The sequence below is a fragment of the Oncorhynchus gorbuscha genome, linkage group LG07 (genome assembly GCF_021184085.1).
Source record: "Oncorhynchus gorbuscha isolate QuinsamMale2020 ecotype Even-year linkage group LG07, OgorEven_v1.0, whole genome shotgun sequence".
NCBI classification, from domain to species: domain Eukaryota; kingdom Metazoa; phylum Chordata; class Actinopteri; order Salmoniformes; family Salmonidae; genus Oncorhynchus; species Oncorhynchus gorbuscha.
The window spans coordinates 33,259,937-33,287,307 of NC_060179.1; the positions used below are offsets into that span (position 1 = coordinate 33,259,937).

The 27,371-nt window shown below is 42.0% G+C and overlaps 2 protein-coding genes across 3 annotated transcripts in view; one reads left to right on the forward strand and one right to left on the reverse strand.

Moving 5' to 3' along the window:
• Positions 1 to 2,586: 2,586 nt before the first annotated feature.
• mnx1 (motor neuron and pancreas homeobox 1) lies at positions 2,587 to 5,682 on the reverse strand. The gene is made up of 3 exons (XM_046355105.1): positions 5,075 to 5,682; positions 4,016 to 4,176; positions 2,587 to 3,766 (listed from the first exon to the last, which is right to left on the reverse strand). The coding sequence occupies exons 1-3, from the start codon at positions 5,556 to 5,558 to the stop codon at positions 3,479 to 3,481; spliced, it is 933 nt and encodes a 310-aa protein (XP_046211061.1). The 5' UTR covers positions 5,559 to 5,682; the 3' UTR covers positions 2,587 to 3,478.
• A 9,497-nt stretch (positions 5,683 to 15,179) lies between these two features.
• ube3c (ubiquitin protein ligase E3C) overlaps positions 15,180 to 27,371 on the forward strand; it is a 44,403-nt gene continuing 32,211 nt past the window's right edge. For both annotated transcript variants that reach the window (XM_046356238.1, XM_046356240.1), the window contains exons 1-13: positions 15,180 to 15,329; positions 15,879 to 16,027; positions 16,320 to 16,373; positions 16,509 to 16,583; positions 16,778 to 16,924; positions 17,038 to 17,153; positions 18,250 to 18,407; positions 18,674 to 18,839; positions 21,117 to 21,337; positions 21,798 to 21,949; positions 22,394 to 22,584; positions 26,339 to 26,425; positions 26,724 to 26,887. In XM_046356238.1, coding sequence (XP_046212194.1) covers positions 15,959 to 16,027; positions 16,320 to 16,373; positions 16,509 to 16,583; positions 16,778 to 16,924; positions 17,038 to 17,153; positions 18,250 to 18,407; positions 18,674 to 18,839; positions 21,117 to 21,337; positions 21,798 to 21,949; positions 22,394 to 22,584; positions 26,339 to 26,425; positions 26,724 to 26,887 — 1,600 coding nt within the window. In that variant the 5' untranslated portion in view covers positions 15,180 to 15,329; positions 15,879 to 15,958. The remainder of the gene's footprint in view (positions 15,330 to 15,878; positions 16,028 to 16,319; positions 16,374 to 16,508; positions 16,584 to 16,777; positions 16,925 to 17,037; positions 17,154 to 18,249; positions 18,408 to 18,673; positions 18,840 to 21,116; positions 21,338 to 21,797; positions 21,950 to 22,393; positions 22,585 to 26,338; positions 26,426 to 26,723; positions 26,888 to 27,371) is intronic.

The following is a 27,371-nucleotide window of genomic DNA, read 5'->3' on the forward strand; positions in this document are numbered from 1 at the left end:
GTCCATAGCCAACTTTATAGGTCACTTTCTAATCTGTTGTCAACGCCATTAGCGTTCCTCTGTGAAATGAATGACCTCTTCCAATGCGCAAGCGTCCACGTTTTACGCCTTCTTCTAGATGTGCCAACTGAATCACTATTCAATCTTTTGGTGGTCCCCCCCCCCCTTGAATGTATCAACATTTCGTTAATGAGTATTTGTGATGTCTAGTCTCATGTTCATTCATATTCTGTGTAGACTACCCATCAGAATGAAAGGGCACTGGGTTTTTATTCCGTCTCTGACAACAGCGGCGTCATGCGTCGCATAGCAGAGTCATTGCGTTACATTTGATGCCTGCTACTATTAATTAGCTCCATTAATAACGTTTGCATTCATCTGTGTGTGGGCCTGAGTGGCCAGAGGGTGAGACAGGGCCACAGGGGTCACTCAGAGGAAACATCTCTCTCTCAGACCTTACAATGGCTTCTTTGGGAGGGTGGCAGTGCCTTTGTCCTCAAAGCCTCTGTGATGTCTAATATTTATGTATTTTGATGAATGCGAAAGTTTAATCATATGCATTTTCTGCACCGCTACATGAAGAGACTCCCATGACGATATTGCTGGTCTGAATGTGTCAGCCTCTGTGGTTTACAACGAGAAAACCCAGTGAGTCAACTAGAGGCAGATTGGGACTGCAAGATAAATAGACGGACGAGTCAGTGAAGATCACACAGGCTATTGTATGCAGGTGGGAGTCATCAGGTTGGTATTGACCCCTGGGTGACCCTGCTGTAATGGGTCTGCTAAAATGTTCTACTGAAACCTGTCCAGGTAGCAAACACAACCAGCCAGTTAGGTGTCTGTAATCCCATCATCTGTAGTACGTACTACTTAGTCAACACTATACAGTACTAACATAGTCACACAGGAATAAACTAAATATGGAGAAGCTAGGCCTATTATTAGCCTAAGAGCTCAATATTTTACAACGCTTACACTGTAGTACAGTGACTGTAATTGCCTATTTCTATGTGTTGATTGCTACTATCAATGGTTGGCTGTGTGTGTTCCATTCAGACTGACTCTGGTAAATCACAAAAGGCAACTTATTCCCTATATAGTGCACTACTTTTTACGAGAGCCCTGTGGGCCCTGGTCAAGAGGAGTGCACTTTAAAAGGAATAGGGTGCCATTTGGGACAGGTGCCGACTCTTGTCTACTGTTCAAAGCTATGTTTCCTCAAGCTTTGCTCCCAGTTCTGCCCTCCCAACGGGTTTTCCCGTCCAATACCTGGCTGGGAGGTGTTGATGAGCTGATAAAGGAGCTCGCTGAGCAAACTCAGCTGTGAGGAATTACTCCTCAATCAATAACCAATACTAACACAGCAGGAACTCCAAACTTCTGGAACAAATTTTGGAACACTTATTTTCTCAGTTAAAAAGAAAAATGCATAATGCATTTGGTCGAACATGAATGAGAAGCATGGTACACTGTTAAACACATCACACTTTATAAATGTATAGCTGCAACGCAACACGCCTGTGTTTCCTGAACAAAAAGATTGGATATAGAGCGATATTAGAAAAGGCATTATGGCTAATAGAAGTGGAATATATTGCAAAGGAAATGCTCTTCATGCCTGGAGCATTGTGGCGATATTTACAGGCATGTAATTGCTCTGACATAGAACTTCTTAGGTGCTATGTAGGCCTAATTAGTATATATAGCATGACAACTAACCTGGTCTGAATTACATAGCCACAAATGCCATTGCAATTACTAAGAGCTCTACTTTCTTCCCATAGTGAGCTCAGTAGCCTTTAATGTTGTTGCCTTTTATACATTTGACTCATAAAAGCATACATGTTGTTGAGTTGCATATAACATAGTCTAATCCAGAAAGACCTGCATTATAGTATGTGGTTCATGTAATCTACACATGTTAGTAGGCTATTATACACTTTTGAAGATCCTGTCTTCCTCCTTGGTCTGACAGGTCGGGTCATGGGAATCGCAATAGCACTATTGGATCTGTGCAAACGTGCTGGGAGAGCAAACAAACCAACAGGGGGATCGTATTCATAAACCTTTGAAACCGCGCGTTAATCAGTATAGGCAGATACACAACACAAGCATTATTTCCAAAGGCTTGAACTCATCCGATTGCCATTCGATCTGCTAAATATAGACATGACGTCGTGACTAATTAAAATAACCTGCTAGTTCGCACAATGTACGTTATGCACCACAATATGCATTTAGTCATCAACATTATTGCATCCTGTGCAAAATTACAGACTTCCCGACTATGTGTTGATCAAACAAAATCAAGTCTTTATCAATCAAAGTTATACTGAGACCCGACGGGAAATGATGGGGCGGCAGGGTAGCCTAGTGGTTAGACCGTTGGACTAGGAACCGAAATGTTGTGATATCGAATCCCGGAGCTGACAAGGTAAAAATCTGTTGTACTATCCCTGAACAAGGCAGTTAACTACCCGATGTTCCTAGGCAGTCATTGAAAATAAGAATGTGTTCTTAACTGACTTGCCTAGTTCAATATAAAATAATGACCTCTAAACTAAGACCAAAATGGGATCATAGTTGGAAAAGTGTGTTTAATAGATTCACATTCGTCAGCATTGAAAAACACATTTATTTAATGTCGTCTGTACCATGGGAGACGGTAAACAATAATTTAGCATGCAGACATGTAGACATTTTATAAACACAGTGTACAAAAATAAACGCATAACATTTTTCTGCACGTAAATGGTAGGCCTATATGACGCAATGACATAAGTGTAAAACCACACAATGTTCAAAAACATAAAACAAAAAAAAATGCAAAATGTGGCTTGTCTGAATTTACAATTGGTCGCCATATCAAAATATTGTCCTTCTGTAGCTCAGTTGGTAGAGCATGGCGCTTGTAACGCCAGGGTAGTGGGTTCGATCCCCGGGACCACCCATACATAGAATGTATGCACACATGACTGTAAGTCGCTTTGGATAAAAGCGTCCGCTAAATGGCATATATTATTATTATTACTATATTAAAACAAAAAAAAATGCAAAATGTGGCTTGTCTGAATTTACAATTGGTCGCCATATCAAAATATTATGATAATAACCCCTATAGTGGAGAACCCATATGATTGTAGTGGACATTAGGGTCCTAAAACAACTGAGTGAAAACATGACATTATCACATAAAACCATGCAATGTTACAAATAATGTACCTCAATACTACCTTCTAAAACGTCAATCTGACCTTGCTTGCTAGAGCCATTCTGCACACACTGAATCTCAGTCAGGCATGGATCCTTTAGTGTTTTCCAAATTATTCTCATTTTATTTCTGAATTTCCGGGTAGGTTTTAATGTTTTTATTACTGTAGGCCTACATGCATCTGTAGTTTAAGGAGTGTATAGTTTTTCAAAAATGCACGTTTCCTTGTCCCAAGTTTCCTTGTCCCTGTCTCAGGTCCCTGTCTCAAGGTTGTGGACTTATATCACTGGTGTGGTTTCTCTCGTCGTCTGAAGAGCAATCCGAGGAGTTGTACAGGAAGTTGCCACCGTCATCATCGTCACTGTCCCTGAAGTCTCTTATTCTGTTACTTTTTGCAGAACCAGTCTTTTGATAATCCGTTTTTTCCTGTCCGTCAGATTTCTCCTGGCCGTTTTTGTTGTTTTTCTTATTCTCTGCCTCCTGCGCGGCTTGCTCTTTGGCCTTCTTGCTCCGTTTCCACTTCATCCGCCTGTTCTGGAACCAAATTTTCACCTGAAAATGAAAATAACAAATATTTATGAGGCAATGTTTTGAAAAAAAAAATGTTATTCAATTATTAATTGGCCGTTTTTTAATACGCGTAAGCGCCGTGCGTAATGGGCACCTCCAGCACCACCTGACTTGACTATATAACACACAACTAAATAACAGTGTAAAACTGATTGAATAGCCTAATAGTGGTATGTTTTACAATGTCTCTCAAACAAACATGTATTTGTTGGAAATGTAGCTCTTATATACCTGCGTTTCCGTCAGCATCAAGGATGTAGCCACTTCAAAGCGCTTTGGTCGTGACAGATACTTATTTAGTTTGAATTGATGCTCCAGCTCCAGGAGCTGCTGACTTGTGAATGCAGTCCTTGGTCTTCTGCACTTTCCAAGCAAGTTTGATTGGGCCTGAGCTAGAAAACAAAATATAAGTCCATTTCTAGTAATAAGGTCTTATTAAAAAGCATGACAACGGGCGTGCATGTTTTTACATTAGGAATATTCACGCATTTGGATGCATTATTCGATAGGCAGTATATAGCAGACCTAGGCTATATTAATAATCCTTATATGCCTGCAAAACGGAGGAATAATAGGCATACGGGTCCTAATTGAGATAGCAATTTCATTTAAACCTATGATATTGGCTTGCAAGATACAATTTTGTAATAAGCTAATTGAAAAACAAACGGTAATACTTTTAGGTTAAAATGGGGAATTTGTTGCTGAATATTAAATGGCGAAAAGCTTGAACTGAAACCGATTTAAATTGAACATATATAGAGACCACATAGCCTTTGGGATAAAAAAAAAAATGTCTGCATTTATGCACACTGCCTCCTCAAGAAACAGTACCGAGTTCCGGTTCAAAATTGCCAAAATATTGTTAGAGCCAACATCTAACATTGCCATAGAATAAGTACTCAATGAGACCTAAGCTATTTGCCACCTCATTTTGAACAAGTCTGTTAAAACGAACAGGAACAAAAAGCCAGTATCTGGTGAGCAAACAGTGTGTCGGCTGTGGGTTTCACACTCTTCTGTCACTTTCCCACTGTCCATTATCTGTCCATTTTAGTTCCTCTCTGAAAACCTATCACCCTCTCTCCTCTCACTCAAACAGCCTTTTTGGCTGGGAACATTTTTTCAAGTCACGGGGCCATAATGTAAAAGGCATCAATGGATCAATAATGTAAAATGCATGAATTTACTCGCCACGTGTAAAGCAAAAACAATTCTTTATTAGAAGTCCAAAAATAATGTAAAAGCATAGACGACAAAAACGATTTAAAAATAAACAGGTATACTCACAATACTCACAGTTAAAATCGGGCATTTTGGGTAGCATCATTCCCGCTGTGGAGACTCGCAGCCAGTGGTCGAGCTGAAAGGTCCCGGCAGACAGTTTGAGGGAGTCACTGGGATGGTGGTGATGGGACCCATGAGGATATGAATAGGACAGGGCAGGGTGCTGCCCGAGGGAGTAGGTATACATGGGATGGCCGTAGAGAGCCTGGGGAGGGATCCCTGCGCTACTCTGTGGATGTAATCCAACAATACTGTGGGGACTGTTCAAGAAGCCCGGTTTAGGAATCAAACCACAGGAGGAAATCCTCGGTGGAGACGGAGTCTCAGTCCTTAAAGAGTCGGCATTCAATTCTGAGGCTTGTACACTTCCGGACGATGAAATGGAAGAGGAGGATAAAGAAGTCACAAGCGCAAGCGGAGATGTCTGCACCTTCGGCGGGTCAACAGCGAGAAGCGCATCGATGCGGAAATTTGTAGATTTCTCCATTTGAACCAGTGTCCCCGTCGTTTGCAGACGTTGAACAGTTAGTTGCCTATCAAAACGATGTTGAAGTGTCGTTGTTGTTCCACCTCTCAAAGTTTTGATCTCGGTTAAAGTGTGAACGGTGAAACTCCACATGACACTTCATTCCTATTCGGTAGGGGATTGGTTCCACCCATTTGGCATGGAGTTGTCCCATTGGTCAATTCAAGACATGTTCACGGTGCGTTTCTTTCGGCACATTGCATACCTCTCCAATACATGAACCGCCCCACTTTGGTTGTTGTTTTTAAATAAGTTTAAAATATATATATTTTCATTATACAAGGAAAATGATCGAAATGTTGCATAAAACGGATACATTTAAGAAAAATGTTTGAGAGCTTGTATTGACATTATTTCGAGTTACAGTATGTAACTTTAATTTAATTCCACTGTGAATACTTCAACGCCTGGTGATTGCAACCATAGGAAACTATTAAAATGCTTTTTTTTGTGTGTACATCTTGTTGAAGAGAATCGTTTGCCATTCACCGTAGTGACAGGGCTCGTTATTGTAGACTACAATATATACTTATTTATTTCTGCAATGTATGACAATGGGTGGGCATCGAGGGCAATTCCAATGTTCGACATTGTCGCATGCATTTCATTAGGCCTACATTTTGCCCCACAACCATGTAGGCCTATTCAATATTTTGGATTTTCATTGTTTATCTAGCCTACGTTTTCATCATTTTGGTAATGACATACATATTCCCCAAAATATTTTGGATGAGGCCTATACAGTAGCATAATAGTAGCATTTTGTTATGTCTGAAAACGTATGTCTTCATCGCGCCATGCAATACATATTCCTCCCCCCGAAAGTTTAACGTCACAAATGAAAAACTATGTCTATGCATGACCCGGAGATCTTACGAGCCCAGCTGGGAAATCTAGCTAAGAGCCTGCCTTATGCCACTACCCAAACCCGAGAGATCGAAAAGTCCTACATTTTTTTTGCTCTGTCCCACAATATAAATGTGAAATGTAGGCCTAACTGTCTTGATATCATGGAGCGCATAGCCTCCCGGAACCCTGAAAAAATAAAGGTTATATGATGACTGGAGTTTTTTTGTGTGTGTTCTGGGATGAACTCAATGCAACACATTTTCATTTTTTAGCTCCTTTAATTCTATTTTACTTTTCAAAGTGTATTAAATTATAAAATATTTCTAATTAGGGTAAGACCATATATATTTGAAGATTCTGAACTGACCTAGCTGCCCCCTGGATCTATTCCTTTATGGCTCGGCTTGCAGCTGCTAAATATACACCCCGCCTCATGCTGTAGACTTCGTTTTCCAAGAAAACATGCAAAACCACGACACATTTTTGAGATTTTAGGCTCTAATGTATGGCAATTATGGAAACTCAATTATGAAAGTGCACTAGTTGTCATCAATTGAGACAAAAATGTGTGAAAAAATCCGTAGTAGCCGGATACAATTGAGCGCACAAAATATGAAGCATAGATTAGTTAGTTATTTGAGCTATATGCTCCGTGTAGGCCTATAGCTCTGGGGTGGTTGCCTTTTGGTCTAATAAGCCACTTAAAGTTAATGGAAGAAGAGGTCAAGATGAGAATTATTGACACCCTGTTGCCCTTAACTTGTCTCCCAATAAAGCTGATTAGTTTTTGTCAATTCATCAGCTAACCACTCTCTTGGGAACGGCGCAGACGTTTATTTGCTCTGGGGAAATCAACAAGTCACTGGGTAGTTCCAAGTAAAGGATCACCATTTAATTGGAAACCTTGATAATATCATGACCGATTACGGAATAATAGCTGAGTCTTAGATTGATGTGTGGCATCATGTAAAGTGAATCCACGTATGCACCACAAAATTAGAAGGCTTAAACCTGAACCTAAAAGTTAATCAAATAATGGCATTGGGGTTATCTTGATATGACTTTTATCTCGCTCAGGCCTCAGATAATTGTCTCCTTTCGGCATTTCGAACATGGATTAATTTGTATTTTTTTATGATGAGCTTTGAGATCCATTAAGAAAACGTTTTGACAGTCCAATTTCGGTAGTTTTGGAATTTATGAACAGCATCTGTGCCTTCTGAATCACTAAAACATCTCGCTTTCATTATTTTCTTAATATCTTAACAGTGCCACACGGTTAGATCTGTGCTTTGTCCCAACCCCCGTTTTAATTTCATTAAGGGGCCACATGAATATTTCTATTAAAGCACCAGTGAAATATGAAGCCATTTACTATTGCCCTGCACCAATCACGGAGATTTATTCCCCTTTTTCATCACATCAACAGGAGGTAAAATGAATATGGCACCCTGAGATGGAAGAGGACCCTAAAACCCCAGTCTTTCCTGAAAGGTGTTCATTTGCGCCGTAATTACTTTCACAATTAACTAAAATACAAATCAAAGTGACAAATCGAGATAGTTTATATATTAATTACCCTCGGTAAATGTGTTCATTGTGAAAATGCAATTTAAAGGGGACCTGCACTGTCTCTTCTATTGCAATAAACACATTCAATTAAATTGGCACAAATGACCACTGGCTTGAAATGTATAGGACTGTTTTTAAGCACATTTGTGGCACATAATCATTTTCTCAATGTCATTTGTTGAGGAAGCAGAGCAGGCCTATTTCTTTCCATATAAGACATTGGACGATAGACTCCATTACTGAATATCATTAGTGGGAAGATTACATTCTGGAAGACCTGTGCATATGCTTTTTGTAGACTGCTGGACCTGAGTAGAGATCTAATTTCTCTGCAACAGACGCAATATGTCTAAACGTCCTTCTTGAAATTCAGTATTGCTGGCTAATTTGTTGGAGACGTGCCATCAATTTTGTTTGGCTGCAGAGAACTATTGATCATTTATCTCAATGTCCTTCAGCATGGTGACATGAACCACTCAATAGGATGTAACTTGTGCTATAGGCCTATTATAATGCAGATCTTGTTTTATTTTGGAGGAAAATAGCAGTCGTTTTTAAGGATCTCATTAAAAAAAGTGACCAATTGCAATGGCCTAATAATTTATTTTGAGTAAACATCCAATGAATTAAAATTATTCAAAACTTTAAAAGTTTTATTCAAAATTGTTGATAATTTTCTTCCTCATTTAATATATAATAATAATATATGCCATTTAGCAGACGCTTTTATCCAAAGCGACTTACAGTCATGTGTGCATACATTCTACGTATGGGTGGTCCCGGGAATCGAACCCACTACCCTGGCGTTACAAGCGCCATGCTCTACCAACTGACCTACAGAAGGACTTACGTTTACATTTAAGTCATTTAGCAGACGCTCTTATCGAGAGCGACTTACAAATTGGTGCATTCACCTTATGACATCCAGTGGAACAGTCACTTTACAATAGTTCATCTAAATCTTAAAGGGGGGGGGGTGAGAGGGATTACTTATCCTAGGTATTCCTTAAAGAGGTGGGGTTTCAGGTGTCTCCGGAAGGTGGTGATTGACTCCGCTGTCCTGGCGTCATGAGGGAGTTTGTTCCACCATTGGGGGGCCAGAGCAGCGAACAGTTTTGACTGGGCTGAGCGGGAGCTGTACTTCCTCAGTGGTAGGGAGGCGAGCAGGCCAGAGGTGGATGAACGCAGTGCCCTTGTTTGGGTGTAGGGCCTGATCAGAGCCTGGAGGTTCCTAAGATAAATATCCATTATTGTTAATAGTGCAACATTGTTAAAAATAAATTATTATTAATATTATTACCCATATTGGTATTATTGTTGTTTAGGCCAATCACATCGTCATAAACAACAAGTAGCCTAGGCCAATCATCAACACCACCATCCACTTCCGTCATCAACCTATGTCTGCTGGAATTATACCCTTAAAAAGTTATAGGTTTAACTTTCTGTAATCCAACGTGTTTACGGTGAAACTATTTTATTTCATGAACATTTTCAATTACATGGAGTGACGGTCAAATCAGTCTGCTTTCGTGTTGTAAAATTTCAACCAAACGAGATGACGCGAGATAGGCCATTCATTCCGCCATGACACGAGACACCGTGATTGACGATCAGAAATGTTGTCGAGGGAATCTTCGAAAGTTTGTTTCCAATTGACAATGGAATTGATTCATTGTGCACCTGTCAAAGTGTTAAGCAACCATGTTTATTATTTAATATAATTACTTTACAGATCTTCGAATCTGGCTATTTTAAGTTATTAGGCCGACGTTTTCTTTTTTTCTGAAGGAGTGCTATTTGTTTATTTGGTTTTGCAGAAGCAGCAGCTGGTCAACCTGCATGCTAATAAGAAATCTCGCTGTGATTTGTTATTTAATTAATATATTGCCTTCATGGATTTTTAAACACAAGCAAAGAAAATCACAACTAATGGATATGACAAAACAGGGCGCTATTTAAATATAATAAAGAATAAAGTCCACTTGTGTTCAGCACAATGAATTGGTTCAATGCCTTCTGCTCAAAAGCAATACATTGATGATGACGCAGTTGAGTATGATTAACACTACCACTGTTTAGACTTTTACATCAAGTGTTTTTAAGAAAAAAATATACTAACATTTGCACCCCCTAAAGCGTCTTTTTATCCATTAGCAAACTGCAATGAATTTCCTTGAGGAGCAATCCATCACCCAAAAACCCGTTTCTCCTTATATTCTGTCAAGCCTTTCTATTTCGTATTCAGGGGAAATGTAGTGACGTGACATCCCATAGACAGTACATTATGATGATTTATTTTATAAAAAGACACTTCAAACCTGTGTGCTTAAATTGATTAGATTGGATGTAGCTACAACACCATGCAGTCCTTCCATTTTTCAACACTGAATTAATCTTTGACACGCCAGAGGTTTATGGTATCTTGAAATGTGTACCCCTAGTCCCGATTTTGATGTCTTGACTTGGTCCTGAGACAAAAACAAGTTAACATGTATAACACACAAAAATGTGAGGCCATAATGGGTGCCTTTATCCTATGTCCATTACTGTGGCAACTCTAAACAGCTAACTTACTAATGGTGATTTGTCCACGTTAAGAAATTGTTCAGCTGTGCAGTGTGAATGTGTTGATACGTTTTCATGGAAGTGTTTAAGACAGAAATGATTGTGGGGGTGAGCAGGTAAACTGAAAACTTGATGTCTGAAATTTCTGCAGATCACTGTAACAATAAAATAATGAAAATATCTTGACAATGATATACTGTATGACTTCTAATTGCACATAAAATGGCACAAATGATTGACCTTCTTTGACTTAATGGAGGGTGGAAAGTGGCTTAAGTATCTCAGGAGAGTTACTGGATTAGCTCTTTATATCTCTTTTCACAGAGAAAAAAAGGATTACATCAATCAATCATTCTGAACAGAAATGGGAGATTGAGGGAACAATAGTATTGGTCATCAAAATTGTTAAAAGGTTTAAAAAACAATTATAATAACTGCAACAGTTGGAGAATGGATCCGAACTTTTAGAATTGTAAAATTCCTTCTGATATTGACTGAATTATAGCACAGACAAATAATGAATGGAGGTTAGGGATTCAATTTAATGTAAAACGTCACCTTCTTTCTTAGAATACACTCGTATATATTGTGTTTATATTTTGTGTTAAAAGAAAGGCAATTATTTGCACAAATACAATGGGGTATGTGCATTATGAAGAAATTAACATAAACAGGTGGAACAGGGCTGTAACCACAAAAAGCATGCTCTATTTAGGACAATGACTGTAGTATATATGAGGCTAACCCTTGATCATGACTCTCAGTTCCATTACACATAAGAGTCATTGGATGAAAGCACAACCTGTATGGGGGAGTTTTGTTTAGAGCCCCAACCCTCAATCTGAACATTAACCTGCGTTGCTTGAGGTATGGTTTTGGAAGCATAAGGACCGTCGTATCTTTCATATCAGCAAGAAATTATTGTCAAAAAACAAAAGGTTCAATTGATAGGCTTAGTGTTTCCATATATTTACATTTACATTTAAGTCATTTAGCAGACGCTCTTATCCAGAGCGACTTACAAATTCCTTGGGAAGTGTAGCAGAAGTGTAGTCTAGTTGGATGGAGGCACCCATAGCTGTATGGATCTATGCAAAACTACTACAGTAAGTGAATCTTTTTTATTGGAAGGATTCTTTCTTGCTGATGAAAGATAAAGGGCCATAAGCTTCCAAAGACATATCACAGAAGATCAATCAAATGGTATGTTTGCAGATATATTCAATCACTCCCTATCCCAGTCTGCTGTCCCCACATACTTCAAGATGGCCACCATTGTTCCTGTACCCAAGAAGGCAAAGATAACTGAACTAAATTACTACCGCTCCGTAGTACTCACTTCTATCATCATGAAGTGCTTTGAGAGACTAGTCAAGGATCATATCACCTCCACCTTACCGGCCACCCTAGACCCACTTCAGTTTGTATACCGCCCCAACAGGTCCACAGACGATGCAATCACCATCACACTGCACACTGCCCTGTGCAATTGGGTCCTGAACTTTCTGTTGGGCCTGCCCCAGGTGGTGAAGGTAGGAAACAACATCTCCACTTCGCTGATCCTCAACACTGGGGCTCCACAAGGGTGCGTGCTCAACCCCCCTCCTGTACTCCCTGTTCACCCATGACTGTGTGGCCATTACCAACAACAACGAGACAGCCTACAGGGAGGAGGTGAGGGCAATCGGAGTGTGGTGTCAGGAAAACAACCTCTCACTCAATGTCAACAAAACAAAGGAGAAGATCATGGACTTCAGGAAACAGCAGAAGGAGCACCCCCCCCCCCCCCCGGCACTCGCCCCCCGGCACTCCCCCATCCACATCGAAGGGACAGCAGTGGTGAAGGTGGAAAATTAAGTTCCTCGGCGTACACATCACAGACAAACTGAAATGGTCCACCCACACAGACAGTGTGGTGAAGAAGGTTCAACAGTGCCTCTTCAACCTCAGGAGGCGAAAGAAATTTGGCTCATCACCCAAAACCCTGACAAACTTTTACAGATGCACAATCGAGAGCATCCTGTCGGGCTGTATCACAGGCTCTCCAGAGGGTGTTGTGGTCTGCACAACGCATCACCGGGGGGCAAACTACCTGCTCTCCATGACACCTACAGTACCTGATGTCACAGGAAGGCCAAAAAGATAATCAAGGACAACAACCTCCCGAGCCACTGCCTGTTCACACCGCTACCATCCAGAAGGCGAGGTCAGTACAGGTGCATCAAAGCTGGGACCGAGAGACTCAAGGCCATCAGACTACTAAACAGCAATCACTAACTCAGAGAGGCTGCGGAGTTAGTGACTGGCCACTTTAAAAAATGGATCACTAGTCACTTTAAGTAATGTCACTTTAATGTTTACATATCTTACATTACTCATATCACATGTATATACTGTTTTTATACCATCTGTTGCACCTTGCCTATGCCGCTCAGCCATCGCTCATCCATATATTTATATGTACATATTCTCATTCACCCCTTCAGATGTGTGTATTAGGTAGTTGTTGGGAAATTGTTAGATTACTTGTTCGATATTACTGCACTGTCAGAAACTAGAAGCATAAGCATTTCGCTACACTCGCATTAACATCTGCTAACCATGTGCATGTGACCAATAACATTTGATTTGATGACATGATTATTAACACTGTTAAACTTTAAAAACAGCATTGGGATTGTAGTTTTCGTGAGGTAGTAGCGGGCAAAGCTAATGGCTGAAAATGGCAGAATGCCGCCTAGAGTTTGAGAGCTAATATGACGCCTACCTACACCTGCGCTGTCGAGACTGCCTCATTAATTTTGTTGTCAAATGATGTTGCATAATTCAACAAGTGTGTCAATAGCAGGATAATCCAGGTGTCATTTTCGGTAGTTGTTTACATTTCAGTGCATCTAATTTGTAAACATTTCAACTGTATTAAATTAAACTTTTTCAATTCCACCAAAAAAATGAAAACTCATTAAAATAAACTTATTTCTTTCTTAGCTTTCTTGTGATGTAAGTGCCCCGACTAAGTATTCTTATAGACGAGTCCATTTCAACCATTACCAGAGTTTTTGGACAGGTCATTAAAACGTTTCCGTGGTCAAAACGTTAACGAAAAAACGTCAGGCACAAGCAAGAGGAAGAATGAGTCGCAGGAGTAAAATATAAACAATCAATCCAGCGAGATTTAAGTGCCAAGTAGATTTTGGACCCCTCCAACACAGGAAATACTATAGATGGGTGAAACATTCAGAGTCAGGTGGGCGGGGCATGCACGTTGCAAATGAACAGCAGCAGTTTCAAGTCCACTCCTAAATAGGACAGCCAGGGTCATATGCACAAGTAATTTCGATAAACCTGTATAATAAAACAATATGTTTAAGGTTTGGATATCTTGACATCTTGTCTTCTTTCCATTCATAAATGTACACTATTAATGCATCTAACATTGTATTCATATTGCATATCACAGACCTATATATATTTTCTCTCTTCTTTAGAGATAGCTGAAGTTGAACTAGGCCTATTGTATACTCTAATGTCTACTGCAGTATAAATAATATTAGCATACTGTATGTCAGTGGTTCCCAACCCTTTTCAATTACTGTACCAACTGAATTTTGCTCGGCTCGGGGGACCGCCTCTTGTGCATTTTACCTCATGCATCTCATAAATCAAATCAAATTTATTTATATAGCCCTTCGTACATCAGCTGATATCTCAAAGTGCTGTACAGAAACCCAGCCTAAAACCCCAAACAGCAAACAATGCAGGTGTAAAAGCACAGTGGCTAGGAAAAACTCCCTAGAAAGGCCAAAACCTAGGAAGAAACCTAGAGAGGAACCGGGCTATGTGGGGTGGCCAGTCCTCTTCTGGCTGTGCCGGGTAGAGATTATAACAGAACATGACCAAGATGTTCAAATGTTCATAAATGACCAGCATGGTCAAATAATAATAAGGCAGAACAGTTGAAACTGGAGCAGCAGCACAGTCAGGTGGACTGGGGACAGCAAGGAGCCATCATGTCAGGTAGTCCTGGGGCACGGTCCTAGGGCTCAGGTCCTCCGAGAGAGAGAAAGAAAGAGAAAACTTGGAAAACCAAGTTTTCCATGGAAAACTTCACAGGATATGACAGAATTATTTTTGTACAGAAGAGGGCTGTATTTTGGAACAGCTACTACCTTGTAAGTGAAAGAAATGTAAGATATTGTCAATTATATAAATATGAACATATGAGTTTTGTCACACTGTCAAAGTCATGTACATTTTCAGGTGGCCTTATGTACATTTCCAGATGTTAGATGAAGAAAAAAACTCATTTTTGGGGGGGGGAGCAGAATTGTGACTATGATAAATCTTCTCAAGTACACCCTGTGGATTGTCGAAGTACCCACAGGGGTCCTAGTACCCCTGGTTAAGAACCACTGCTGCATGTTGATTTGAATTCGTACCAAATCCACTCTGCTTCCTGTTGCTCCCGGGACCAAGGCTCAATTGCACCAGCTGAAGAGGATCCAATGAGAGGACCAAGAATGCCAAACGGAGTTTTGTTGACATTGCATTCAGCTAATAGCATTTGAGCATTGAAACGAGCGTCCAATCGGATTTCATTATTCTGAAGAGGCGGATGTATTCGTTTATGTTGTGTTTCTGGAAAGAAGGGGAGAAGGAGAAAACAATACATGTTTGTTTAATTTAGTATCGCACAAAAGTCTTATGTACTTTTTAATTTGTTGGTCATTTCATAAATCAAAGGTAATCAACATACAGTTTCTGCATTTTTTTTGTCCAAACTATGTATTGTGTTATAACAAAGATGTCTAAAGAGGATAGACATGATTAGCTAGATAGCTAACGTTAGTAGCTAGGAAGGCGACCTTCCCCCGTAAAGTTAGCCAGCTAACGTTTGCTAACTGGCTAGCTATAATGTCAAAAGAGTCATGTACATGTATGCACAAATAAAGTAACTTGGGTCTGTATGTCTGGTGTGATTGAATTTCTGAAGCAGTGGCAGACAGCGGCAACAGCAATGTAGACACAAGCTGCTGAGTCATTAACGTTAGCTAACCTATCTAGCTAAGTTAGCTATGTTGGGGAATTGTAGCTACAGTAGCTAGGCAGTTCCACAACCAGTGAAAAGTATATTTTTTTCACGTCTCTTCAACTAATATTGTCGACGTGGGAAGTGTAGCTAACAATTGCACGTGTCTAACTACACGTTGATAATTTAGCTAGCTAGTTCTGGATGGCGTCAAATTGTCAGACCGCCAGCCAGCAAATTAATGGCATGTTTTACTTTTTCAGATTGCTGTAATACCCACTTTGTAAAGTCCTGAATTGAACCAAGTCAATGATCTTTCATTGATGGTTCGAAAAATCTAACCATGAGCTTCAGCTTTGAGGGAGATTTCAAAACAAGACCCAAGGTGTCTCTTGGGGGAGTGAGTAAAAAGGTAAGACCACTATGAGATGTACCTTACCTTCTGTATAGAAATGGCTACTGTGCAATTTCTATAGCTAGCTAGCTTCTTCACTTAATTTTTCTACTAGTCGTGTCAAGCACAGGAGGTTGGTGGCACCTTAATTGGGGAGAATGGGTTTGTGGTAAAGACTGGAGCGGGATCAGTGGAATCGTATCAAACACATTAGTGTCCAGGTATTTGATGCCATTCCATATGTTCCGTTCCGCCCATTATTAGTAGCCTCCACTGGTGTCAAGCTATGTTAATATACTTTGGCTTTCAGGAGGAAAAAGCATCTCTTCTACACCGGACACAAGAGGAAAGGCGAAAAAGAGAGGTAGTCCTTTGTGTGAAACACACTTGTGATGTAAAATCGTCCTACGTGAACTTCAAATACAAAGTTGGATTGTAAAACCAAACATGATTTAATTTCACTGTGTATTTATTTACTCTGTTTTTCAACTTCAATAAGGATGAAAGACGAAGATTGAAGAACGCTATTGTCATTCAGTCCTATATACGAGGATACCATGACCGAAAACAGCAAGTATGTCTACTAACATGAACTAGCTCATTCTTGGGTGTCTATGCCATACCCTTCCACTCTCACTTATCTTGCCAGCAATCCCATTTCCACAGCCTCGTATTGCTGATGGCAATGTGGATAGATACTTCATTGTGTACACTATCAAGTGATCATCCCTATAACTGTCAATGAACTTTGACTCTGCTTTTTTCCAGTATGCCATCCAGAGGGGCAACTTTGACCGCTGCGTCTGCCAGGCACAGTCAGAAGGTGGACCGCCAATGTCCGACGCTGCCAGTCTCAGTCTCCTAACGAGGCAACTCCTTTTTTTCTACAGACAGAGTGAGGATTCACGGAGATTGGTGAGGAACAATTTTTTTTTGGAAGTGTTGTTACAACTAATTCAAAACTTGTGTAAAACGTGATGTCTTGCGTGTGGGAACCTGACGCAACATCTCTGTCTGTGTCTCTGTAGATATGGATTTGTCAGAACCTAGTGAAACACAATGGGCAGTTTTTGAAGCTGCTAGCAGGGCCCGAGAGACAGACGTGTGTGTTTCAGATCAAGAGGGTCCTGGGCTCCTGCTGCAGGTAATGGGGCCTACACCTATTCTTCAGGAATGCGTTCTGGGGGGAAGTCTCCCCTAGGTATAGATCTTGGATCAACTTCCCCTCCTCCAATGCTAACCTTAACCATTAGTGGGGAAGAAATGTTAAACTGACCCAATATCCAAGAATGGTATGGCTGTTGAACAAGTTGAGGGGACTAAATTACTCGGTGTTACCTTAGATTGTGAACTGTCATGGCCAAAACACATAGATTCAATGGTTGCAAGGATGCTGAGATATCTGTCCGTAATAAAGAGATGCGCCGCTTTTTTGACACCACACTCCATAAAGCAAGTTCTGCAGTCTCTAGATTTATCTTATCTTGATTATTGTCCAGTCATATGGTCAAGCGCTGCAAAGAAAGACCTAGTTAAGCTGCAGGTGACCCAGAATAGAGCGGCACGTCTTGCTCTTCATTGTAATCAGAGGGCTCGTATTAATACTATAAATGACAGTCTTTCTTGGCTAAGAGCTGAGGAAAGACTGACTGCGTCACTTCTTGTTTTTATAAGAAACATGAATGTTACAGGAAATACCAAATTGTTTGCATATTCAAATTACAGACAGCACTGACCCACACTCTTACCCCAACAGACATGCCACCTGGGGTCTTTTCGAGTCCCCAGGTCCAGAACAAATTCAAGGAAATGTACAGTATTATACAGAGCCTTGAGTGCATGGAACTCCCTTCCATCTTATAAGGGAAAGGGAACAGCAAACCTGCTTTCAAAAAACAGCAACCCCTCATGGCACAACGCCTCTCCCCCATATGACCTATTTGTTGTGTGTATGTACTGACATGCATGTGTAATTGATAGATGTGCACACACACACACACACTACATGTATTAGTTTTATGTATGCAAATTGTAAAGTCTTATGTCTGTAATGTCTTTTTCATTATGTGTCAGACCCCAGTAAGACTAGCTGTTGCCATTGGCGTCGGCTGATGGGGATCCTAATTAATCTAATCAAGATCAGCTTCTATGGGCAACTTCACCCTACCGCCATGAATGCATTGAACAATGAAACATGGCGTTATTACACCCCTATAACAGTGTTTCTCCATCTTTCCTAGACTTCTGCAGACCTGCAAGGATGACAGTTTGAATGTTGCCGTCCCCATGAGGATGCTGGAGATCTTTTCTTCAGAGAGAACTTATCTTCCTGTCCTTGAAGACATGAATTGTGTAGCGTCGTTAATCGAGCAGATTTTGCACTATATGGTACAGAAAGGTAAGTGTCCTGATGGTTTCACTGCTGTTACAGTGCAAAATACGTTTTTTGTTTGTTGTTAATGCTCACTTTCAAGCCCCATTGAATTTGACCACTTGCATCTCTCTCTCTCTCTCTCTCTCTCAATCTCTCACTCACTCACTCACTCACTCACTCACTCACTCACTCACTCACTCACTCACTCACTCACTCACTCACTCACTCACTCACTCACTCACTCACTCACTCACTCACTCACTCACTCACTCACTCACTCACTCACACAGGATACTACAGGTCACTTTATATTCTAGTGAATCACAAGCTTCCTTCCAGTCTGGAGTACAGCGATGCTCCCTATGGTGCACACGCTATCCCCTTGGCAAGCACACTGCTGGAGCACACGCTGAAGCCCCTGCACTTTACCTACTCCTCCTGCACTACAGGCGCAAGGTATGTTGAGGTCTCCCCTAGGTACAGATCTAGGATCAGCTTCCCCTCTTCCAATCAATCCTAACCGTAATCATTAAGGCACGGACAGACCAGTAGGATTGCCGATTGTCTCCCGACCGAGAGTACTTACCTCTGAACAGAGTACAGGCCCTATACACTTTCAAACCAATTCTACATGTAGAAATGGGTGAAATTGACAGCTGTCAGTTGTCCACCAGGCGGGTGGTCCCTGTAGCACACTGCGCCGAAGGCAAGCAGGAAAACGGTGAATGTGCGGCCCCTGAATGTACAGAACGACAATCGGTCTGTTGAGTTTTCTCTTTTATTGGGAAAAATGCTAAACTGACCCAAGATCACCGTCTATGGGTAACTTTACCCTACTCCAAGTATAACAGCAGGAGTAGCGTCTGTAAAACCACAACAGTCACACCAGAACAGTCAAGCGCACACACAAATGAACTGAAGCTGAAGTTAACTAGAACACACACACACACAGAGTATCCTGAAGTCGGACCCTCTCAAAGTTGAACCTTCAACACATGAAATCCCCCTCGCACACAAAGCATCCCTGCATCAGCGACTGCTGAGCACGTGGGAAAGAGCAGAGTGAGGGGCTAGGAGCGGAATGCCTTTGTCTGTGGCGTATGCTGTTAAAATTGTCCAGTAAACCGATAATGTAAACTTGGGGCATTTGTTTGTCCTTCGAGTCGGCGGGGACACTGTAATTGATTCACCAACCTGTTTACAACGAGCAATAAAACTGACCCAGAGTCTGAGTACAGAATATCGACTATTTGCTCTCAATTATAAACATTCTTAATGACAAACGAGGGGGGGGGCATTCTTTTCTTTTTGAAGAATAGCAGGGGACAGGGTTTGAGAAACTTGGGTACACACTCACTCCAACAGCTAATTATCTGACCAGGACCACCAGATGTGAGAGTTACTCGGGTCAAAACAGCTCTGTTTGACAAGACAATATTGGGGCACTCAGAGCTGAAAGGAGACACCCACTCTATCAGTCAAACTCTATTGTCCTTGTTTGGGTAGCCTAATGAGTTTAAAGGATCACCTTTCTTTAGAAACTCACTTTTGGCTCTGTACTGAAAGTGCTCAATCTTCAAGTTGACTGCTGACATTTGTATGGGATTGTATAAACATTGTGAACATAATTTTCTGTTGTAAATAGATTTTCATATTTTTGATATCTGACCTAGTATTTGAACACTGTGTTGTTGAGGAAGAGTTTGTTGTTAAGCATTTCGCTGTTGTGTCCTGTATACGGCTCATTCCATGAAATGAGTCCCTTTTGTGGCCATTTGATATTTTATGTAGAAATGGAAAATTCAATACATTTAAAAAAACAAATAAAAATAAAGACTTGTTAAAGTGCTCACCTTCTGTGACTTCTAGGATCCTTCCTATCTTTCTGAAGATTGTTATTAATTCCATGTGATTAGTGATTCATTTTAAGGTATAAAAAAAAACCTGTCTCATTTTAAGGTCAACCCTGTTACTTAAACTGAACCCTCGTTTTAAGATGATGAAACTATTCCTTCAAATTATTATTATTATTATTTTTTAAATCTTAAGAAATATTGAACATCTAATAGTCAAGTCATAGTGTTAGCAGTTGAGCTCGTTCTACTTTTAATGGAAATGTTCTGGTACTGAGCGTGTTGAGTGTAACACGTCAACTCTGTTACCCATAGATAGACAGGCTAGAAATGTTTGAACAATTTAAACTTTTTTGTGAAGCTTGCATTCAATTGCCCCTTCCTGTTGCACACAATAAGCTTCCATTCCCCCCCGTCACAAGGGGATTCATGGCTAATTTAAGGTGATATCGTCAACCCTGTTATGGTCAACCCTGTTACTTTTCAACCCTTTCCATGTTCCGTGTGCTCTTTACACCAGAATGTTCAGTCTGCTCTTTACGACAGAATGTTCCATGTGCTCTTTACGACAGAATGTTCCATGTGCTCTTTACGACAGAATGCTCCATGTGCTCTTTACGACAGAATGCTCCATGTGCTCTTTACGACAGAATGTAAAAATGAGGAGAAAATAAATCATCGAGACAGTTCATATGTTTATTTATTTATTAACATATTAGTAAATATTGATTTGTGATCAATTGGCTTAATCTAATGTCATTATCATGTAGTGAACATTTAAAACCAACTTTCCCATTCTACAATGTGGGCAATGTATACAGCTCTTCTCCAGGCATTTGTGTAGTGACATTTCTCTCCCTCTTTCTCTTTGGTTCCACAGGCAGTTTGTGTTTGCGGCCTTCACTGAAGAGTTCACCTCGGCGCCTTTCACGGAGCAGATCTTTCATTTCTTTATTCCGGCGCTGTCCGATCCGCGCCTCCACTTCCCCTTCGAGGCCTTCCTGGGCTCCCTGCAGGCCACCGTAGTCTCCTCCGCAGCGGCGCTGAAACGTGCGCCGTGGCTCTTCTACTTTGTCCTCTCGGTCGGGGAGACCTGCCTGGGTAAGTGTCTGCGTCCAAAACGGTACTTCTATTCCCATAGGGCTCTGGTGAAATGTACTGCACTATGTAGATGTACATTTTTTTTATTGAACCTTTATTTAACTAGGTAAGTCAGTTAAGAACAAAATCTTATTTACAATGACGGTCAAACCCGGACGACGCTGGGCCAGTTGTGTGCCGCCCTATGGGACTCCCAATCACGGCCGGATGTGATACAGCCCGGATTCGAACCAGGGACTGTGGTGACGCTTCTTGCACTGAGATGCAGTGGCCTTAGACCGCTGCGCTACTCGGGAGCAACAATAGGGTGCCATTTGGGACACAAGCTTAGTGTCCAGCTTGTGGGGAATTGTACTCTCGTGTGCAGGCACATTGACACATGGAGTTGGAGGGAATGGCCCTGAAAAAAATACATCTATAGTGATAGGGAGAGGGGTTGTAATGTTGTCTGTGTGCGCAGGTTCATTGTCAGAGGAGGGCCTCCAGCTGTACCTGCGAGCTCTGCAGGCCCTCCTGCCTCTCCTCCCCGTGTCAGAGAGCACCAGCAGGCCGGAGGTCATCAGTGACTCTGAGGACGAGGAGGACACCAACACCCAGGCTCTGTCCACACAGGTTGCTAGCTAACACACACACACACACACACACCACTAATGTGTTAATACGGGTAACACCAAAATTCAGGAATGGCACACTGCAGGTCACACGTAATGCGTATCGTTCAGAATGCCCAGTTACTTTACAGGCAACGTTTTCTAATGAAAACGGCTTACATCTAACCACAGGTATTGCACACACTACAAGCAGACCATAGCCCTATCGACACTACCCCTAGGCACTTCACGATAAACACCCTGGGCCGTATTCATAAAGCGTGTAAGCGTAGGCGTGCTGATCTGGGATTAGGTCTGCCACTGGCCATACGATCTTATTAATTGATTGATTGAAATGGGAAAACTGATCCCAGATCCCACTGACGCTTTATGAATTCAGGCCCAGCTATAGCCTACTTACTGCAACAACTCCCTCACCTATTGCGTGTGAACTCGATGGTTGCAGGACGACAGTTATCGGATATCGGTGCAGCTGATCACGGAGGAGTGCGTCCACAAGCTGGACACAAAGCAGCAGACGAACGCGCTGCTCAACCTGGTGTGGAGGGACTCGGCCAGCGAGGAGGTCTTCACCATGATGGCCTCCATCTGCCACACACTCATGGTGCAGCACCGCATGATGGTGCCCAAAGTCAGGTCCGTGTTCTACATCGGATCCAGTTACGTTGTTTTTTTTGTCCCAAATGGTACCCTATTCCCTATGTAGTGCACCGCTAGTGCAAAATTATTGCACCATAAGGGGAATAGGGTGCCATTTGGGATTCACACACCTAAAGGTGTTCCATGTCTTTACAGGGCTAGAATATCCGCTTATGTTTTGTTTGAATCCTCCCCTGAAGTCGTTTTGAGAACCGTCCTCTCGCTGCGATTGTAGTGAATTTTCCCCATATTTTGTCTTTGTATATATTTTTCCCCCGTTTTAATTGTAATTTTTAACTTCATCATGAAACTGGTGATGAATCAGCGTTTCCGTGTTGTAAGCAACTAATGTGAATAACGAGGAAGAAGCTCAGCCGTTATTGGCGTATTCAACCGGCGTAGGAAGCACTCGGGAGGTCAGGGAGGCTCAGAAGCTGTCACTCCTCGATTAGGGTAATTACTCCTGGGATGGCTGATTTTGGGTTGATTGCATTCGGGCAGGATGTGGATGTGAGACGGGGAGATGGTCGCTGTTGTGGCTGAACGAGGGGGCCACCTTCCTGGGGCTTTACGGCACACCCTGCGTGGTCTCTCAACCCTTCTGGTTAATGGTTAGTAGAGCCAATGGAAGACACGACCTGTCTGTACTGTGTGGGGATGAGAGAGTGAATGTGTATCCCAGCGTATTGTCATTACTGATGCGTTGCTTTCACCTTTACAGGGTGTTTAGGGCAAGAGAGTGTTACCTGGGTCGTATCAACTAGAAACCAAACGGAAGCAAACAGGCCAGAACGAGGAGGGTCTACCTGACTTTGTCCAGTGAGAAAAGCCAAGTTTTCGTTGCAAAACGTTCTAAATTGCAAAAAAGGAATAGGACCCTGTCCGATCTCATGCGAAACCTGATTCAGACATCTTTCAAACTCGCACAAAACACAAAATCCCCCCCAAAACTCGACCAGAGAAGATGCGTTGATTTGCTGACCAAATCATTTGGTGGAATAGACATAGAATCCTCCTCCCTAAGTATTTTCTATCATTTTTTACAGCTTCCTTTGGTCCAAACGCTTTTACCATAAATCCTGCCTCTCGTCCTCCGTCATTATCGGATATCTGTGCAAAATAATTAGCTCACTGAGGAAGATTAATTAGTGACCAAGTAGACGGGATAGCTTTACAAGAGGCTTAGGGGAGCAAATCGCATCCCAGGGCTGATTTACTGCGTTTGAAAAAGAGCTAGTCTGCCTAGCCGGCCCTCCTGCCTCCCGCCCGACGGCCAGCCCAGCGCAATGCCTCGAATAAATGTGTATCTTGTCAAAATGCTCTTACCTCCTTTCTTGCTTTCTTCTGTTCATAAGAGCTCGATTCAGGCCCTGTATGTTCTGTGAGATTTGAGATATAATCTTTAAATTTAAGGCTTTTCAATTCAGGCCTGAATGTTCTGTAAGATTGAAAAAAAAAGATGTTACAATTTTTTTTAGATTAGGTTTGTTTTTTGTTGCTATAATCTTTGTCTTTATGGTTGGTAGGCTAAATGGGTGTATTTTCACTTTTCACGGTTTAGTGTTAGGTATTTGGTGTAATTTTACTTTGATTGTTGTTTAGCCCCTGTGGTGGCACTCTGTCACTAACTGATGGTCCCTGACAACTGTAAGTGTTAGCAAGTCTCTGTCCTTCATTTGTTTTTGTGCGCATGCTGTGATTGTGGAGTTTACATGAGATATTGACACTCGGGCAATGAGAACAAAGTCTTTCTGCCACTGGCACTGACTCTCAGGCCCTTATGAATTAGGCCTAAGCTAGTTTTACATAAATAAAGCAGAATTTGAAGCAAATGACAATTTTAGCTCGATTCAATCCGTACTGTAGCGTGATTCGCTTAATTTCAGTTTGGGCTGACATATGTAGCGTTTGCCGTGAATGCATTCTCCACCAACCTGGGAACATTGCCTTAAAATGTATATTGCGCTGTAGCGCAGCTCTTCAGCGCTACGGATTGAATCGAGCCCTTCCTCTTTTGTTTTTCCTAGTTTTCTCTTTTTCTGCGAACATACGTACATTCTTGCATTATGTCAAATTAAAATAATCTGTGTTTTGTCCATCAAGGTCATTTTTATGGGGACACACACACACACACACACACACACACACACACACACACACACACACACACACACACACACACACACACACACACACACACACACACACACACACACACACACACACACACACACACACACACACACACACACACACACACACTCATGACCCCTTTTGATGCCTGTGACTTTGTGTATTAGTGCCTTCATTCCGTGATTGAAATGGAGCTCTGGTTTCTAGCAGGCCGTATATCAGGCTGTCAGTCAGCATTTTAGTGCTTTGTTTCCCATTTCAATCAAACACCCGCCCGCGCACTGTAAAGGCCCAGAGCACTATGCTATACCCGGCTCCCCTCCTCTCTTGTACTGACAGATGGGAGGGGCACGGCAGAAACTATTTCTCAAACATAGTAAGAGGTGTCACTCACCCCCCCACTACGAAGGCTCATTTTAATTGTCAGATATTCTCCGCTGCGCAATGGTAGCCGAGGTATTGTTTGTCCCAAATGGCACCCTATTCCCTTTGTAGTGCACTACTTTTGACCAGAGCCCATAGGGAATAGGGTGACATTTGGGACGTACATTGAGAGATTGGAGGCCGACACCAACGTGTGTTCACGTGAGATTCCATCCACCTCCCGGTCTCCCTCTCTCTGTTCTGTCAATCTTTTACCTCTCATAATGTGAATAGAAGGCAATAGCTTGTTAAGTGGCAGGCATCCTTATAGGTGACAATACCTTTGCCCCTTAGACAGAGGTCCATTATATGCAAGGAGCATTTATTTAGTTTTCATCTTAATTACGGCATTAATGTTACCTGACATTAATCTTCGGTGTGAAGGACACACAATCTAGCCGGAGTGATTTAAATGAGGGTACACACACTTTGAACAAAGAGCAGCTTCACACCCAGGTGACATAGGCCGTTTAGTTAGACCGGCCGGCCGGGGTGTCGGGATGAGGGCCCAGTGCCTGCGTCTCAAATGGCACCCTGTTCCCTACATAGTGCACTACTTTTGACCAGGGCCCATAGGAGGCCGACACGAGGGAATCGGTTGCCATTGGGACGCAGCCAGTGGCTCATTCCCTTCCTCCTTCCCTCCTCTGTGTTATCATGTAATTCAGGGAGAGTGTGGAAGCATGCTTGCGCTCTGGGGTCATTGTGAGGGCCATGCCCCCCCCTCTATTGTGTCCCCCCGTGGCCATTAAGTTAAATGGGGCTCCTCCAGGAAGCCAGAGGGCCTGTTTATGACCCTGGGCCGATCTCCTCCTTGCCAGCAACTAGTTTACTAATGGAAGGTGCCTCGCCTAAATAAAGCTTAATGGGTCGTTTAATCTTTTTTTCGTTTCGGAAAAGGGAGAGAGGGGACTAAAGAGGGAGAAGAAGGGCAAAGAAAGAAAATTCCTGCGGGATACGCTATGCTGCTGTTCAACAGCTTTTATTTGATATTTTTCCCTCTTTATGTGTGTCCTCTGGTTACTTGGGCAATGTTAACGATATCTGACTTAGAGGGCATCGAGGCAGAGAGCAATGTATATGTTCAGACGTACAAATTGTGTCAACTCTGTTGTCCCATATCTTTGAGACATGCATCTTTATAGATATTTTGTAAATGTTTGTTTACTTTGTCTTTCTATTTTGTCCCCTCCAGGCTTCTGTACAGTTTAGCGTTTAATGCACGTTTCCTGAGACATCTCTGGCACCTGATACAGTCCATGACCACCAAAATGATCACGGGGTGAGTTGATTTGAATGTCGGTCAGGGGCTGTATGTATCAAGCATCTCAGAACAGGAGTGCTGATCTTTGATCAGGTCTCCTCCCCCTGTCCATGTAATCTAATTCATTGTGGTCTAAAAGGGCAAACTGATCCTAAATCAGAACTCCTGCTTTGAGACACTTGATATAAATATGCGACCCTGAACAAAGTGACGGTCCTCGAATGGTTCTCGGCGTCTGTAAGTCACTTCAACGTGCTTTATTGACATAAATAAACAGGTCAATATAGTGGGTCTCTCTCTACTTCTCTCCTCCCAGGTCCATGGTTCCGCTGTTGCAGGTCATTTCGCGGGGGTCTCCCATGTCCCTAGAAGACTCCAATCGCATCATTCCCCTCTTCTATCTCTTCAGTTCCCTCTTCAGCCACTCGCTCATCTCCGTGCACGACAGCGAGTTCTTTGGCTACCCTATGGAGGGCCATGGTAGGCCACTCCCTCTGTGTTTCCTGTTTTTTTGGGGCCGTGGTGGCAAAGTTAGCGTGGTTAATATAAATAATAATATATGCCATTTAGCAGACGCTTTTATCCAAAGCGACTTACAGTCATGTGTGCATACATTCTACGTATGGGTGGTCCCGGGGATCAAACCCACTACCCTGGCGTTACAAGCGCCATGCTCTACCAACTGAGCTACAGTTACAGGGGGCGAATGTGGGTCCAACAGCACCGTCTCCGACTTAACGGTTTAGAGGCTCTCATCTTGGCCCCAGAGATTACATTGTTCTGTTTTAAAGAGTTTTCTGTTATTCTACACATTTCGTCATAGGGCGGAGTGAAAAACTTCAGCACATCTACACATTTCGTCATAGGGCAGAGTGAAGAACTTCAGCACATCTACACATTTCGTCATAGGGCGGAGTGAAAATCTTCAGCACATCTACACATTTCGTCATAGGGCAGAGTGAAG

Coding starts and splice junctions, on each gene's coding strand:
- mnx1 (XM_046355105.1), bottom strand. CDS start 5,558: ATGGAGAAATCTACAAATTTCCGCATCGATGCGCTTCTCGCTGTTGAC. Junction 4,177..5,074: donor CGATTTTAACTGTGAGTATT/GTGAGTATACCT, acceptor TTTGTTTTCTAG/CTCAGGCCCAATCAAACTTG. Junction 3,767..4,015: donor TGATGCTGACGGAAACGCAG/GTATATAAGAGC, acceptor TTTCATTTTCAG/GTGAAAATTTGGTTCCAGAA.